We start from the raw sequence: 18,165 nt of genomic DNA on the forward strand, positions 1-18,165 counted from the left end.
CAGTGGCGCGATCTCGGCTCACTGCAAGCTCTGCCTCCCGGGTTCAAGTGATTCTCCTGCCTCAGCCTCCCGAGTAGCTGGGACTGTAGACGTGTGCCACCATGTCCGGCTAATTTTTGTATTTTTTAGTAGAGGTGAAGTTTTACCATGTTGGCCAGGCTGGTCTTGAACTCCTGACGTCGGGTGATCTGCCTGCCTTGGCCTCCCAAAGTGCTGGGATTACAGGCCTGAGCCACTGCGCCCGGCCTAACTCACCCTTAAGCACAGTCATTTTTATGCCATTCATTACTGTCCTATTTTCCCTCAGACCTAGAAAAAGTAGGACGACATAGGGATCTCTTTTAGTAATATGTCAGAGTAATTTGTAGTAGATGTTTTTTCATAATTACTATCAGTGAACCACAATAATCTAGAAGTTGGCTGTTGTGATTAATTGAATTTTTCTGGTTAGTTTAATATAAAAAATAAAAGTCTATTAAAATTGTGCATTTTTCTTTTCTTTACCTTAGTAAATTTAGTTTAGTAAATAAAATGACTGAAAGAATTAAATCTGGTCTTGTAACTCCCCTAGGAATCAATATTCATAACTTAGATCAGTCAGCAAACTATGGTGCACTGTCCATCACTGATTTTTAATAAAATTTTGTTGGAACACAGCCATGCCCTTTCATTTACATATTGTCTATTATAGTTTTCATGCTACAAGGGCAGAGTTGACTAGTTGCTACAGAGACTATATGGCCCACAAATGTCTAAAATATTTATGATCTGGCCTTTTACAGAAAAAGTTTGCTTTTCCTGACCTAGAATATTACAGCAGAGTTCTGTAGTGATAACTTCAGTATTGTTAAGGGTGTTTGCATGACATATTGTCAGCCTAGAAGTTGTTGCTGGAATATCTTTTTAAAAATGAAATTTTGATAAGTTTGCTTTCTTATGATGTCATGTTCTATCAAAATATGGGTGTTTAAGTCCCTTGCTCTGCTAGAGTTATTTTAAGAATCAAATTTTCATCACTCTGTGCTTGACCTGTTTGTGGAAGATCAGGTTATTGGCAGACTAAATGGGACTTAAAAGTCCAGAATTGGTCCTTTTTTAAAAAGCCTGTTAGGCCGGGCGCAGTGACTCATGCCTGTAATCCCAGCACTTTGGGAGTCCGAGGCAGGTGAATCATCTAAGGTCAGAGTTTTTGACCAGCCTGGCCAACATGGTGAAACCCCATCTCTATTAAAAATACAAAAATTAGCCAGGTGTGGTGCCAGGCACCTGTAATTCCACCTACTCAGGAGGCTGAAGCAGGAGAATCGCTTGAACCCAGGAGGTGAAGGTTGCAGTGAGCCAAGATCATGCTACTGCACTGCAGCCTGGGTGACAGAATGAGACTCCATTCCAAAAAATAAAAAATAAAAAAGCCTATTTTCTGTATTCTTCAGTGACAAAATCTGAGATCACTTTCTATTCCTGGGCTGTTTGGGTGCTGGCCGTGTGTGCAGGTTGGTATTCTAGAAGGCATAGCATTGAGAGAGCTGAATTTAGGTCTCACTCTAACATTAGCTAGCTGTTTGATTGTGGGCAAGTCATTTGCCTGTTTAGGCCCCAGTTTCCCGTCATCTTTGAGATAAGGAGAGTTGTTTGTCATCTAGATATCTTATTGGCATCCAAAAACCTATACTTTAATTTTTAAAACTAGAATCATGTGCTGGCACTGACAGCCCAGTCACCTGATATTGAACATTTGAATGAAGTGAGCCTCAGGCTCCCACTTAGTGACGTAGCTGTGAAGACGTTACAAAATGTGAACCGGCAGTGGATTCGGGCCACGGCCACGGCACTGGAGCGCTGCAGGTTAGAACATCCCTTCTCTGTCGTTGTTTCAATTAAAGTAAAATTAACGACTTCAGCTCAGCAATGGCATTGTTAATATGGGTGTGTTTTGTTTGTTTTAAACCTTTCTAGTGAGCTTCAGGGAATTGGATTGAATGAAAAGTTTCTTTATTGCTGTGAAAAGTGGATCCAACTTTTGGAGAAGATAGAAGAAGCACTCAAAGTGGATGTGGCTAACAGCCTTCCTGAGCTCCTGGAGCAGCAGAAAACCTATGAGGTAAACCTGTGTTCTCTGCCACCCTTGAACCGCTCACCTGGGGCAGGAGTCAGGAAAAGATAGCTTTAAATAAAACACAGGGAGCGTACCTATCAGTCTCTAAATACAGAATGTATACCTTTAAGCAAATTCAGTTGTCAATTGGTCATTTGTAAAATTCTCGTACATTTCATAAATTTCAACATTTACTGCTCTATTTTATTAGGGACAGGACTCCTAGATTTTCTGCAGTACATGGAAGCTTCTAGTACAACTTTGCTTCCACAAAATGCAAATATTATACCATTCTATTAAGAATCGTATAATAAAATACTTCAACTCATCTTTGTATTTTCACTCAGTAATTCTCCATAGTATTAAAGCACCTGGTATAATTATAACTGTAGCATTAATAATTTCACAGGACTTTTCTCAGTGCTTATGCTGACATGTATTTGAAAATAATCCTGGTGGTTATAGGCAGATCCTGCTTCTTTTTTTTTTTTTGGAGGCAGAGTCATCCTCTGTCACCCAGGCTGGAGTACAGTGGCGCATTCTCAGCTCACTGAAACTTCTATCCCCCAGGCTCAAGCAATTCTCGTGACTCAGCCTTCCATGTAACTGGGACTACAGGCATGTGCCACTGCACCTGGCTAATTTTTGTATTTTTAGTAGAGATAGGGTTCACCATGTTGACCAGGCTGGTCTCAAACTTCTGACCTCAAGTGATTCACCTGCCTTGGCCTCCCAAAGTGCTGGGATTACAAAGAACACATTTCAAAAGTGTGCAGAATTAGTTCGCTGCAACTTTTCAATGTTAACTGATTGAAGTCTACATTGCTACATGAAGATCATCCAATTAAAATGAAATTTCCCCTGCCAAAAAGCTGAGTGGCCTTGAATAAGTTACTCAACCTTTTTATACCTTAGTTTCCTCCTCTTCAGATGGATGTAATAATAGTACTTCAGTCCTAAGTCTGAGAAATAAATGAAATAATGCATGTTTTACAGAGTGCCTACCAAATCGTAAATGCCTAACAAATGGGTATTAGATGTAATTATTATTAAACCTGTTTACTTTTAAGAATATATTCATAGGTGATGTTGATATGATAGCTGAACATTTTTTTGCAGTAGATTCAAATAATATGAAAATTATTCATCATATCCTTTGTGAGCTTAGATTTTGATAGGGAATGTAGGTTCCCAGATTCATAAAATGAATTTTACTAGCTGATATTTTCTGTTTGGACTCATATGCAGATGTTAGAAGCTGAAGTTTCTATAAACCAGACAATTGCTGATTCCTATGTCACCCAATCTTTACAACTCCTGGACACAACAGAAATAGAGAACAGGTGAGCTGTCTGGGGCTCCTGAAGGTTGTGGGTGGATGAAAGGTAATGCATTCAGTTGGGGCAGGCTTTCTGCCATGTGAACCTTGACCATGTTGGTGCCCTGTGGCCATGTTCATTGACAGATCACCATGGGACCAGGCTTCTATGTAGTGGGACTAGATCTTGCTGGGTGACCATAAAAACATCAGTGACAGACACCTTTTCCCTATGGTAGATGGATGGGGTTAGCAGCCCAGAAGCTTTGGAAAATGCTCACTTCTCAAGTATTGTTAACTAATTTTGTGGCCCCAAATGATTCTTCTGTACTGTTTCCCTCTCTACCATCATCCTCATGATGTTTTGCTACTTAAAAAATAATTTCTAAAAAATTATTCCTAGTGTTCCCAGTAAGTAGCTAAATCCTGTAAGTATGAAGAAGGGCTTTCTCTCCATGCTACATATGTGGGCTTAGGGTCACTGAGCAGTGCCAGTCAGGCTGAACAGAGCCCCTTTGGCCAGTGTGCTAATGCTGAGTGAGTCTGCTCATGCAGCTGGTACACATGGCAGACAGCCTGGACGTGGCCTGGCCACTTATATACTTCTCTAAATGTCCTAATGGGTATGATTTTTCTTCCACATCACCACCCATACACCTCTGAATCTTCTTTCAGCATAACTAAGAAATGTAAAGCCCTTTTCTCCCTAGCTCTGAAGCAGTAAATTCAAGCCAGTTCCAGGATGATAAACTAATTTCTATTTGATCTGTACAGAAAAACATGACTTTCCCATAATAACTAAGAGGTCTTATTTCTTATGTGAAGGATATTATTTATCCAGAAAAGAACTGTTGGCCGGGCGCGATGGCTCACGCCTGTAATCCCAGCACTTTGGGAGGCCGAGGCGGGCGGATCACGAGGTTAGAAGATAGAGACCATCCTGGCTAACACGGTGAAACCCCGTCTCTACTAAAAATACAAAAAAATTAGCCGGGCGTGGCGGTGGGCGCCTGTTGTCCCAGCTACTCCGGAGGCTGAGGCAGGAGAATGGCGTGAACCCGGGAGGCAGAGCTTGCAGTGAGCCGAGATCGCGCCACTGCACTCCAGCCTGGGCGACAGAGTGAGACTCCGTCTCAAAAAAAAAAAAAAAAAAAAAAAAACTGTTGAGTAGCTGCAATAAGGCATGCTCTTTATTGCTAAAATTATGTAAAGTACACTTAAGTAATCCATAGTGTTACAAAGTACCTGCCTGTTCATCTGTTTCCCATTGATCCAGTTGCTAGTTTTCCTTTCTGCATTTAGCATAATGTATATTAAAACAACTTCAGTTTGTTTAAGGGAATGGTTATGCATGCTGGCAAAATACCAGGTTACGGTGCAGATACCTTCTACTAACCTCAGTCTGCATGCTGCCCTTCCCAAAGCTTTAATCATGTTTAAATGGAATACTACTCAGATTTTTAGAAGTTGGGATTTTTTTTCATGTAAATTATACTTATAAAAACTGAATCTGAGCTGCTATTACCCACTGATAGTTATTTTTTCTACATGTTGATGTCTGGATTCTATAACCATTTGTTTCTCCCCAGACCAGAATTTATTTCAGAATTCTCAAAGCTGACGGATCGGTGGCAGAATGCTGTCCAGGGTGTACGGCAGAGGAAGGGTGACATTGATGGGCTGGTGAGGCAGTGGCAGGATTTCACTACTTCTGTGGAGATCTTGTTTCGCTTCCTCAATGACACCAGCCACCTGCTATCTGCAGTGAAGGGCCAGGAGTGCTTCAGCCTCTACCAAACCAGAAGTCTGATCCATGAGCTGAAGGTAGTGTATGCATCGTAGCATTGTGAGAATCACAGCGTGGTCATTATTTGCAAGGTGTTCATTCACCTTCGGTTTAATGTTTTTGATGATAATGTGATCCAAGTGTGCTCTCTGCAATGTGAGGCCAGCAAGGTGCAGTCACCACACCCCACAGCCCGGTCCCTAGCATTGTGAGGTTGGAAACCCAATATTACCCATTCATCCAGAAATACTGAGGTTCTCTTGGGCCATGAGAGGAGGCATGGAGTGGAGATGGGTGAATAAAGTGGGGGATTTCAGGGCGACAGACTCAAACCACCCAGATTCTTAAGCCACTGACTAATGTATAAATTGACCATTAGTGTAGTAATGTACAGTGATAGTTTTGTTTACTCTTGAAGGGCAAATTCAGTGGGTACAAAAAAAAAATAGAATGAATAAGACCTAACTATTTGATAGCGCACAGTAGGGTGACTATAGTCAATAATAATTTAGTTGTGTATTTTTAAATAACTTAAAGAATGTAATTGGATTATTTGTAACTCAAAGGATAAATGTTTGAGGGGATGGAAACCCCATTCTCCATGATGTGCTTATTTGACATTGCATGCCTATATTTAAAAATCTCATGCACTCACAAAAATTTTAAAAACTAATTGTAAAAAATAAAAATAAAGGGGCAAATTCATTTAGGCAACAAAGCTTTCCAAAAGAAACTTGCTTGATGAGCACAGGCTTAACGTAGGTGGTTGGGATGTCCCATGGAGCTGTAGAGCTACCTCTCCACCTTAGAGAAGCCTCTCAACAAACACCATCCTCCTGAGATCCTGTACAGCCCTCACTTGTTATGCAATCATCGCATATTAATTGAGTGTCTTCTCTGTGCCAATCACTGTCCTAAGTGCTGGGTGTATTCTGTGGACGGAGAGAAGACCTTCGCTCTCGTAAGGGCAGACAAAGTAGTAAGTAAACCAGAATAATTAATCAGATAAATTAATAAATAGTAAAATATCGGATTGTAATAAGACTTAACGTAGATCATTAAAATGGGGCCAGTAGAGATGGGGATGTGTGGCTCCTTTAGATTAGGTTGTCTCTGGCCGTGTTACAATTAACCTGGGGCTGAATGATGAGAAGGAGCCAGCCATACAAGATCTGAGGAAAGAGCCTTTCAGACCGAAGGAGAGGCTTACTCCAAGTCCCCAAGATGAGAACAAGCTCAGCACAGCAGAGGAACGGCAAAAAGGCCAGTGTGACTGGCGCAGAGCTGGCAAGGCAGCAGTGGCAGGAGGTGAACTGGAAAGCCGGGTAGGTAGGACTATTTTGCAGGCTGGGTGTGGTAGCTGGATTACCTGGTCTGGCTGGAACCAGGGAGCCTTTGAAGCATTTCAGCTGAGGGAGAGGGCAGCATGACACTGTTTGTTTGTTTCTTTTTCTTTTTTTTTTTTTGAGATAGAGTCTCGCTCTGTCGCCCAGGCTGGAGTGCAGTGGTGCAATCTTGGCTCACTGCGACCTCCGCCTCCCAGATTGAAGCGATTCTCGTGTCTCAGCCTCCCGAGTAGCTGGGATTACAGGTGCCTGCCACCACGCCCAGCTCATTTTTGTATTTTTAGTAGAGAAAAGGTTTCACCTTGTTGGCCAGGCTGGTCTCGAACTCCTGACCTCAGGTGATCCACCCATCTTGACCTCCCAAAGTGCTGGGATTACAGGCGTGAGCCACCGTGCCCAACCCCGTATTTTTTAAAGATCACTCTGGCTGTTCCTGGTTGTAGGGGAGCTAAAGAAAAAAAAGTAGGAATCCTAACATCTCACCTATCGCTGCATAGTGACACTCATCATTCTGTCTTGTCATTCTTGGGGTTGACAGGTTGGTGGTTTCTGCTTGGGGTCTCTCAGGCAGTTGCAGTCACATGGTGGCTGGGGCTGGCATCATCTGAAGCTCACTCACATGACCGATGCTTAGGCTGGAACAACTGGAGCAGCAAGGAGCTAGGACAGTGGAGCTCCTCTCCTTGGTCATCATTCTCTGTGGTCTTGCCATGTGAGGGCTTCTGGTGGCCAGACTTCTTATATGGTACCCCAATGGCTTCAAAGATTCTTATCCCCAGAACAAGCTATATTGCCTTATAAACCCAGCCTCAGAAGTCACATCTATCACTTCTGCCACACTCTAATAATGAAGGCCATCATATGTGCCCACATGAGTTTGAGAGGAGGGGACACAGGTGCCACAGTTTGATGAGGATTGGCTGCAATCCCAACACATTGGGAGGCTGAGGTGGGAGGATCCCTTGAGCGCGGTTTGAGACCAGCCTGGACAACATAGTGAGACCCCCGTCTCTACAAAAAAATTTAAAAATTAGCCAGGCGTGGTGGCGCACACCTGTACTCCCAGCTGCTCAGGAGGCTGAGGCGGGAGGATCACACTTGAGCCCGGGAGGTTGAGGCTGCGATGAGCCATGGTCGCACCACTGCACTCTAGCCTGGGTAACAGAGCAAGACCTGTCTTTAAAAAAAAAAAAAAAAAAAAAAGAGGTTATCTTTGGAATTTCAGTGATCCTTGGAGGCTGGAGGCAGTCATCTTGAAAGAGTCTGTTCGGTGTGGTTACATCTGGGTCTTCTTTTCTGCAATAAGATAATGAGGTAACAGGGAGGGAAAGAGAAAACAATCATTCTCCTTGGTGGGTCCGGGTCTTAGGCAGATAAAGGACTTCAGCTTCTTTAGGAGAGACAATGCGGGAGGGCAGAGAGACCCTGAGACTTCTTCAGTTCAGCGTGTCAAAACACTGTATTTTGGAGTGTCGGTTTGTGAATCTGGTAAAGGAAAAGCTGGATGAAGGATGACTCTGTATTGAAGCTTAAGCATCTTGGTGAATAGTGTGCTGTTGACCAAGTTAGGGAAGACTAAAGGAGGAGCAGGTCTTCTACCAGTGGCTCATTTGCGCAGCACAATACGTTGGAGGGACGCGCGTGGAGTGCCTGTGGTCCAGTTGCTGTTTCTTTTATTTGTGTGCTGCTCCTGAGGGTGCATTTGGCTTTCCTTCTTTGGGTGTGGGTGATCTTCAGGCTTCTCAGAAACGCCTTTGTAAATTAGTGATGCTCTGTCGATGTTTATCAGCTCCCATTTTGGAAAATGCCCACACTCTGTCTCCCTCAAGAAATTCCAAGGTGAAGGAAATAATATTTATGTGTTATTTATTTATTTGCTTATATATATTTTTAGATATAGGTACTCACTCTGTCTCCCAGGCTGTAGTGCAGTGGCGTGATCATAGCTCACTGTAACCTCACACTTCTGGTGAGGCTACCTTGGCCTCTCAAGTAGCTGCGGCCACAGTACTCACCAGAATGCCCAGCCAGGAAAACATATTTAGAACAGACAAAAACTATTTAATTTTTCCTCCAAAACCAAATATGCCTTTGGGAGTATGGACACATTTTAAAGTTTTTACTTTATTTTTGTATTATAAACACCTAGTTTCAATCTCTCTAAAGAAAACCCATGTAGCCAGGTGTGGTGGTGCATCTCTTAAAAAACAGGACCCCCGCTACTCTCTGCACACTGCCTATGGAGTGGCCCAGCTCTGCAGGAGCAGTCACGGAGCTGTAACACCGCCACTAAAAAATAGAAAAAAAAAAAATAAACAAGACCTTATCTCTTAAAAATTTTTGGTTTTGATTTTTTTTTAATTTTTATTTTTTTGAGACAAAGCCTCACTCTGTCACCCAGGCTGGAGTGCAGTGGCGTGATCTTGGCTCACTGCAACCTCTGCCTCCCGGGTTAAAGTGATTCTTGCGACTCAGCCTCCCAAGTAGCCGGAATTACAGGCATCCACCATCATGCCTGGCTAATTTTGGTATTTTTAGTAGAGACACGGTTTCTCCATGTGGGCCAGGCTGGTCTTGAACTCCTGAGCTCAATTGATCTACCTGTCTTGGCCTCCCAAAGTGCTGGGATTACAGGCATGAGCCATCACACCAGGCCTAAAAAATTGTTTTTAATTTTCAGAAAGCCTACATGATATTTGGATGGAATTTTTTAAAGCTGCCCCTTTGGGGCACATATCGATGTACATGTTTATGTGCCCATAAAAAGCTTAAGAAATGTATATTTTTTGTATTTTTACCCTTTCTCGCATTCTTTCCTTTTATATTTGTTTAGCATAATGTAAGGTCTGTTACTTGATTTCAGGTCTGTTACTCCATTCACTTTCTTAATACTCTTAGATCCATTTACCTTGCAGGCTATTATTCTATGATGTATATTTTTTTTTATTTCTCTGTGCTTCTAATCATTACACTAAGAATCTTATCTCACCAGTCTTTGGAAATTATTTTAAGAATACCTCACTTAGTAGTATGCTTATCTACTCAATGTAAAACATTAGCTTTTGATGTGAGTGTGTGTGTATGTACATTCTAACCCAATTTGTCTAATTTATATCTAGTTTAACTCTTAAGAAAAACTCTGAAGGAAACACACACACACACACACACACAAAATCACATTTTGAACACATCAGAAACCTAAGCAAATTACTTTTTTTTCTTAGAATAAAGAAATTCATTTTCAAAGATGGCGAACTACCTATGCCCTAACCGTGAAAGCTGGAGAAAAGTTACTGCTCACAACTGATCTGGAAACTAAAGAGTCTGTGGGTAGGAGAATCAGTCAACTTCAGGACAACTGGAAAGACATGGAGCCCCAGCTGGCAGAGATGATTAAGCAGTTCCAGAGCACTGTAGAGGTAAACTCACCACTTACTTTTCCATTCATGATACTCAAATTACATAGATTTTCATTTGCGGTGTGAAAAATGGAAATGATTTTAGGAAACTGTAGTATCATGAGTTTCCAACTCAAGCTCTAATCCATAAGTCATGCCAGTTACTTAATGTGAAATGATGATATAGCATTACAAAAGCTCAATGTTTAGTATTTAAATACTTGAGATTCTATTAAGATACTTATTTTTATGAAACAGGAAACATATTCAATTAAAGTTCAATACATAAAACTAATGTTCCATGTACAGCCTGTTCTTGGCATAGTACATGAAAAGAAACAGACAGAAACACTTCATTTTTCTGCTGTCATCAGAGAATGTACTTTTCCATATAAGTGAATTTTCCAAATAATGTATGATTATACCTTTAAGAACTACAGTGTTATATTTTGAGTCACTATTAGGAAAATCGTTATTGTTTTGTAATGCTAAGATACCAAGTTGTTCTCAAGGCCTCTGAATTGCTTTGAACCTGTGGCCCTCCCTGAACTACTGTGCTCTTTAAGTTCTGATATGGTTTTTATCATTTTTCTTTCTCTCCTCTTAATGTCAAGCTATCTATTTTTACTTTTTCTTTTTCCAAGCTCACATACTTCTTATAGCCCACTCTTTCTAACCTGTCGTGTGTGCTAAAACTAGATAACCAAACTTATCAGACATATTTTTCTGAATTAAGAGTAAATATATGCTGAGTTAGGGCTTGAGAATTTCTCCTGTGAATAAAGTATCTGAATTTTATTTGGTATATGGACTATATGGAATTCATTAACTAGCAAACATTTGTTAAGCATCTGCCATGTTTGTAAAGCATAATGATAATTGCAAATAACAGTTTGAGGAACTCATGATTTTGCTTCTCCCTTTGCTTTCTTTTGAGTTGAGTTTCGATAGTTGATATTGCTAGACAAGCGGCCTGCCTTCAGTGAGGGGTTACCATAGACTGAGGCCAACCCAAGTTTATTTAGGTATCAGCTGTACTGAAGAATAGTGTTTCATTGTAGATTTGTATAGTTTTAGTAACTTCAGGAAAAGAAGTTTATCCTAATGAATTGAATATAAATACCCTATAGTTGAAAATGCAGGCACCTATTTTGTTCAACAATTAAAATTTCAAGAAAAGAGATGGTCAACCCTTGACTTGGCTTTTAACCCCAGATCCATGGGCTAGTCATTTTTCTCTGAGCCTTAGTTTTCCCATTTAAATATGATAATACTTGTTTTAAAAATGATAATACTTTCCCTGTATATCTCCTAAGGTTATTATAATTACTATGGGTTAATAAAGTTGAAAATGCCTTGTAAAGTGCTTTAAGCAGAAGGTGGTAGTCAGCACAGTGGTGAGAAATGGAAAGTGAAGGTTAAATGTGAAAAGGTCACTAAAGCCAGGCTGTAGAAAGGAGAAGAGTCAGCAGAGGAGAGGGGTGATGGTGGAAAAGAAGACAAGGAAGGTGGCTGAGTGCTTGTGCTCTGTGGTGCTATTATAGCATATGCCAAAGGCTGTCAATGCTAACAGTTAATCCATACAGTAGCCTTTTAGGTGTGAACTTTTCCAAAATTAAAGTAGAAATCACACTGGTTCGATGAGAAGGATATGGGGAGCAAGGAAGAACTTTTTTATTTTTATTTATTTATTTTTTGAGATGGAGTCTCACTCTGTCGCCCAGGCTACAGTGCAATGGCGCGATTTTGGCTCACTGCAGCCTCCGCCTCCCAGGTTCAAGCAATTCTCCTGTCTCAGCCTCCCAAGTAGCTGGGCTTACAGGCACATGCCACCACACCCAACTAATTTTTGTATTTTTAGTAGAGACAGAGTTTTGCCATGTTGGCCAGGCTGGTCTCGAACTCCTGACCTCAGGCAATCCACCCACCTCAGCCTCCCAAAGTGCTGGAATTACAGGCTTAAGCCACCATGCCCGGCCCAGAAGAACTATTTTCAAGCAAAGGCCAGCCTGGTGGTTGAAATGAGCCACAGGTAAAGCTGCAAGGAGGCTTGAGTCATATTGGTGTTCCTTCTGCTTTTGGGAGACCATAGTCTGCTCAAGACAAGGAACTGGGTATCTGTGTGATTTATAAAAACAAACTTAATAGAAAGATTATGTGGAGTAAATGAGCTATTCTATTTCCACAATTCATTCTAAAGAGCAAAGTACTTACCAGTTTTAATCTTGTTTTCAAATAGACCTGGGACCAGTGTGAAAAGAAAATCAAGGAGTTGAAAAGCAGGCTGCAAGTTTTAAAGGCACAAAGTGAAGATCCTCTTCCAGAGCTTCATGAGGACCTCCATAACGAAAAAGAGCTGATTAAGGTATTGAAATCCGAACAAGTGGCCAAGATAATCACTTAGCTGTTTTCTGAGTACTTTGAAGTGCTTCTTTGCCTCTTTCTATGTTGAAACTGAGTTTTCATTTTCAAATCAGAAAATATTTTCCCGATCTACTGTCTAACATAACATGCTGGTCTCTCAAGGAATTAGAATTGATGCTTTTTACAATTGTTGTTTGAAGACGAGAAAGACTTTTGCAAAAACTCACTTCTTAGGATCTTAGGGGTTTTCTCCTTCAGGTCCTCTTTGTGTCTGTTTCTCCTCTGTAATATAAGATGTGGCCTCTGAGATTCCTGTAAAAGCTGTTCCCTTATCAAATGTCCTTTTCTTTGAAACGAGAGTAAAATATGACTAAAGAATTCATTTTTGAAAGCCAGTAGGTTGGGGTTTGCTCCAGTATAACATTTTTATAAAACGGTCCAAACTATATTCTTCCTAATGAATACCACACTAGCAAAAATTCCTGGATATTTTAGGCCTTAGCTGAAGACAAGGCAAACTTATGGATAGGAATTGGGGCCAGGAAAATTCCCAGGTCAGCAACTCCCTGCATCTCTTTTCTGTCTGCAGCTTTGATGTTTAAAAGACATTGAGAGACTGTTGGAATGGTCTTCTAATTTTTTACTTCCTTCAGTGACTTTCAGGGATCAAACTGAAGAAATGAGGAAGAAATGAATAGTCTCCTACTTCAAGTTGGGCTAGAAATTAGTGTCTTTCTCCCTACATCTTTTTTCTTTATTGTAAAAATGTCTAATGTGCTAAAAGGCATAACAAATAATATGACAAACTGCCATGACACCATCACCCAGCTAAAATATTTAAAAAAATTATGCACACAGTTCAAGTGTCCTGTGTGATCTAACTTCTCCTTAGAGGTGTCAGTAACCCTGGATTTGGTGTTCATCATTCTTACACATGTCCTAGTAATTTTAATACTTGTGTTTGTAGGTGTCAGTGTTTTTCTTTGTTTGTTCATTTGTTTGTTTGTTTTTGAGAGACAGGGTCTGGCTCTATCTTCCAGGCTAGAGTGCAGTGGCACGATCTCAGCTCACTACAACCTCCACTTCCCAAGCTCAAGTGATCCTCCCACCTCAGCCCCCCGAGTAGCCTGGACTACAGGCACACACCACCATGCCCGGCTAATTTTTGTATTTTTTTGTAGAGACAGGGTTTTGTCATGTTGCCCAGACTGGTCTCAAACTCCTGGGCTCAAGCAATCCTCCTGCCTTGGCCTCCCAAAGTGCTAGAATTACAGGTGGGAGCCACACACCCAGCCTGCTGTCAGTGAGATGTAGAATTGCTTTCTGTTTTTAAACTTTATATAGCTAGGCATGGTGACTCACAACTATAATCCCAACACTTTGAGAGGCTGCAGTGGGAGGATCCCTTGAGTCCAGCAGTTTGAAAGTAGCCTGAGCAACAAATTGAGATTCCCATATGTACAAAAAAAATTTTTTTAATTAGCTGGGTGTAGTGGCACTTGTCCGTGATCCCAGCTGCTGGGGAGGCTGAGGTGGGAGGATCCTTTGAGCCTAGTAGGTCGAGGATACAGTGACTCATGAATGCACCACTACATTCCACCCTGAATGACAGAGTAAGACTGTCTCTAAAAAGTAAACAAAATACATAAATTTTAAAACTTTATATAAGCAGTACTATGTATAATATAATTTTTTTTTCTTTTTTTAAGACAGAGTCTCCTGTCGCCTAGGCTGGAATACAGTGGTGCAATCTTGGCTCACTGTAACCTCCACCATTTGGGTTCCAGCAATTCTCATGCTTCGGCCTCCCAAGTAGCTGGGATTACAGGCACACGCCACCAGACCTGGCTTATTTTTTGTATTTTTAGTAGAGATAGGGTTTCATCATGTTGGCCTGGCTGGTCTTGAACTCCTGGGGCCTCAAGCAATCCGCCTGCCTCGGCTTCCCAAAGTGCTGGGATTACAGGCGTGAGCCACCACACATGGCCCACAATGTAACTTTTTTCCTTCATTATGATTTAGAGTCATTGATGTTGGTACCTAATGCACATTCATTCTCACTGCTGTATAGTATGCATTATAAGAATATGTAGTCACTTGGTATTATCAGATTTTTTCTAACTTTTGCTAGTCCAGCAGCTATGAGTGAGGTAGTGTCTCTTTATAGTTTACTAGTCAGTTTCACATTTTTTTTATATTTGCCCTTTTGTGAATTGCCTATTTGTACCTTTTACTGATTTTTTTCTATTGGGCTATTTGTCTTTTTCTTATTGAGTTGAAGGAGCTGCTTATTTATTTTAAATATTCCTCTTCTACTGAGTATATACATTGCAAATGTCTTTTCCCATCTGAGAGCCTGTTTTTCTACTTTTTCCTTGGTGTTGCTGGCTGAACAAAAGGTATTTTGTTAATGTGGATGAATTTGTCAGTATTTTCCTATATGATTAGTATTTTCCACTTCCTCTGTGAAATCTTCATACTAAAGTCGTAAAATGCGTGCTTACATTTTCTTCAAAAAGTTTTCGGTTTTTGGTTTTTACATTCACATCTTTATTCTTTGATGAATTGATTTTTGCATACATTTTAAGGCAGAGATCCATTTTCTAATTTTATTCATCTGGATAGCAGTTGTCTTGGTGCCTATTTATTGTCTAATGTCAAATATCAGATTTCCATATACGCAGGATTCTTTTCTCAGTTCTCTGTTCCATTGGTCTGTGTAGCTCAGCTTTAATATCAAACTATCTTAATGGCTGCACTTTATTGTAACACATCTTTATTTCAGGTGTGATGGGTACCCACACCTTGTTCTCTCACATTAGTTTGGATGTCCCTAGATCTTTGATCTTCTGTAACTTTGAGAAGCAGCTTGTTAAACCATGAAAAGTTCTGATAAAGAGTTCTAATTGAATTGCATTGAATTTATAGATTAACTTGGATAAATTTTTTTAGTATTCCTGCTTATGCTCATGAATGTGGTATATATTTCCCTTTGGTCATATTATTTCGTTTTTTTCGCTAATGGCTTATAATTTTTTTTTTTTTTTTTTTTTTTGAGATGGAGCTACATTCTTGTCACCCAGGCTATCGTGCAGTGGCACGATCTTGGCTCACTGCAACCTCTGCCTCCCTGGTTCAAGGGATTCCCTTGCCTCAGCCTCCCGAGTAACTGGGATTACAGGCACCTGCCACCAGGCTCAGCTAATTTTTGTATTTTTAGTAGAGATGGGATTTCACCATGTTGGCCAGGCTGGTCTCTAACTCCTGACCTCAGGTGATCCACCCGCTTCGGCCTCATAAAGTGCTCGGATTACAGGCCTGAGCCACCATACCTGGCTTATTCTTGTTACAATTTTCTTAATCACAAAAGAGATATCTTTTGTTAGATTTATTTCTTGGTGCAATATTTTGAAGCTTTTGAAAATACTACCTTTTTCTAATTATATTTTTTAACTGATTACTGCTGATACCTAGAAATGGAATTGGTCTTTGCATATTTGTTTAACCATCTTGTTAAACTCTTATATTAATTCCAGCAATTTGTTTATGTATTTTTTTGGGTGTCTGTGAGACCATCATCATCTGTCAATAATGACAAGGTTATTTTTGTTTGTTTCTTATTTTTAATATACTTTTTTTTTCCTACTTTTCCTACACAGGTCAATACCTTCAGAACATTGTTAAGCAGAAGCATTAATAGCTGAGTCTTCCATTCTTGATTTTAGAAGAAAATGATTCTAACATTTCACTATTAAGTGTTATTTGCTGGTGATGTGTCAGTCAGTGGCTTTATTAGGTTAACAAGATTTCTACGCCTAATTTTCAAGGTTTTTATCATCCCTACCTCATTAGGTTTAGAGCAAGACTTTGGTAACAACGGAGAGAATTTGGAGTCATGCTCTCAGCTGATACAGAGTTTCCTTCCATAAGGTCTAGGAACCTGTGCAGAATGTGACATGTAAACCCTTGAGCAGCTGTAATTTTTTTTCAAGTATCACACTTCTCAGTTTCCAGTGGGATCTTTTCAGCTTTCATGGTCTCAGCATCCTATTTATCAGTGGAAAGAATCAGGGAAAGGGAAAGAGCATTGAGTTCATTCAACCATGACCATATTCCAAAAAGATCCCAAGTAACCCAAAGCTTGTCCGGGTCAGTGTGTTTCATTCCTGATTCACCTGGGGGAAATATGCTAGCCACTTGACCAATTTGAGCTTGACTTTCCTCCTCATAAAATTATATTCCCTTCTAAGCACAGCTGCAAAAAGAAAAAGATAAAAGATAAAAAAGAAAAAGTATATTCCCACTACAGCCAAGTTGAGGAATGGAATGATTTCCTTACATATATGTTTCATGTATATTCTAACTTTACTATTATGAAAATTGCTACAATGGACATCTGTGTTTCATAACACTTGTCCAAAGATTGAGTCCTTGGAACAGGTTGGTTTTTAAATAATTTTTGTATAAGTAATATAGTCACATGGCTCAAAATTCAGAAGGTGCAAAAGGTATATGTGATAAATTTTTCTCTTATCAATTCCTCTCCACAGAAGCAATCGATGTTACCGATTTGTTGTATATTCTTCCAAAGATAGAGTATGCATATACAGGCCAAAATTTATTTGTATACCCATTCTTTTTCGGTCCTCTTTTTCCCAAATGGTAGTACAGAAAAATGGAACTTGAGAGTTCCACTGGTAATTGAGTCCATAGGCAAGGCCTAAATGCTGTCCTGATACTGCAGAGTCTAGTCAAATCCTGTGCAACACCACTTTTTGTAGCCAAACAACTTGAAGTTTTACATCCCATGTTACATAAAAAATTGGAAATTTCCACATATTATTGTGGTATAGATAATTTATCTGGTTGAATGAAGATGGTGAAAACTTATCTGATTTCTCTCTGACAGTTTGGTTGCAAATCTGGGGCAATTTAATTTAAAGACAGGCATGACTGTTGACATTTTTATACAAACTGATCGTCAGCTATAGTAAACTTCCACAAGAGACCTCATTCTATATGCTGTTTGACTCCCTACTTTTTTCATGTAGTGTTTATGAACATTTTAAAGCTCTCGAGACATACTGCCAAATTGCTTTCCTTTCAGCCATACATTTTGGTATCTGAAACCTTGCTGTGCAGCAGCACCATGGCAGGTTCTGGGCACTGCATCAGTGAGCGGTGTTGTCATGGTCCCTGCCATGTGTGGAGCTAATGGTCCACTCTGCCAGAGAGACCTGTTCACCAGATGGCCACACTGTATGCACAGGGGTGTGTGTGTGTCTGTGTGTCTGTGTCTGTGAACATGGTGAGTGTTAGAGGGGAAAAGCGCAGGGCAATGAGAGTAGAACAGGAGTCTCAACCTTATCCAGTGACTGTACCCTTTCTGACTGTCAATATTATAAGTATTCAAACCATACTGAGTGAAACCTGGCTGGGCATAACTTGGCGGCCAAGCCAGCACCTCTGAGCAGGGCACTGGACAGGCTGAGCTTCCTGCCACCTGACTGGGAAACTGTCTGAAGCTCAGCGGTTTCCAGATCTCCAATTTCAAGTCAGTAAGTGGTACACCTCGGCTGGCAGGTGGCCCCTTTATGTTATATAGCTTTCCAGAGCGTTCCACTGTGGAATCTGCTGTCATCTACTTTACTGGAACCAATTGTGAGACCAAAAGCAGTAATACAAATGTTAAATACCTAATGATTTAGCTTCTGAGAAAGGTGTTAATTCCTCATTCTACATGTAACCTTTAAAAGAATTCTCTGGGCCACTTTATTAAACATAAATTGTTGTTGGTAAGTTATGAAATCATGCCAATGTAGCTTTTAGAACTCTGAAAATCAATCAGAATTAACATA

The 18,165-nt window shown here is 40.4% G+C and overlaps 1 protein-coding gene across 1 annotated transcript in view; it reads left to right on the forward strand.

The window, feature by feature from the left end:
• The window catches only part of SYNE2 (spectrin repeat containing, nuclear envelope 2), a 405,169-nt gene that overhangs the window by 345,144 nt on the left and 41,860 nt on the right, over window positions 1-18,165 (forward strand). The window contains exons 90-96 of the mRNA XM_011978327.1: window positions 510-558; window positions 1,691-1,845; window positions 1,957-2,101; window positions 3,344-3,438; window positions 5,003-5,237; window positions 9,770-9,964; window positions 12,183-12,308. Of these exons, the coding sequence (XP_011833717.1) occupies window positions 510-558; window positions 1,691-1,845; window positions 1,957-2,101; window positions 3,344-3,438; window positions 5,003-5,237; window positions 9,770-9,964; window positions 12,183-12,308 (1,000 nt within the window). The remainder of the gene's footprint in view (window positions 1-509; window positions 559-1,690; window positions 1,846-1,956; window positions 2,102-3,343; window positions 3,439-5,002; window positions 5,238-9,769; window positions 9,965-12,182; window positions 12,309-18,165) is intronic.

This window comes from Mandrillus leucophaeus, unplaced genomic scaffold (assembly GCF_000951045.1).
Source record: "Mandrillus leucophaeus isolate KB7577 unplaced genomic scaffold, Mleu.le_1.0 Scaffold192, whole genome shotgun sequence".
NCBI lineage: Eukaryota > Metazoa > Chordata > Mammalia > Primates > Cercopithecidae > Mandrillus > Mandrillus leucophaeus.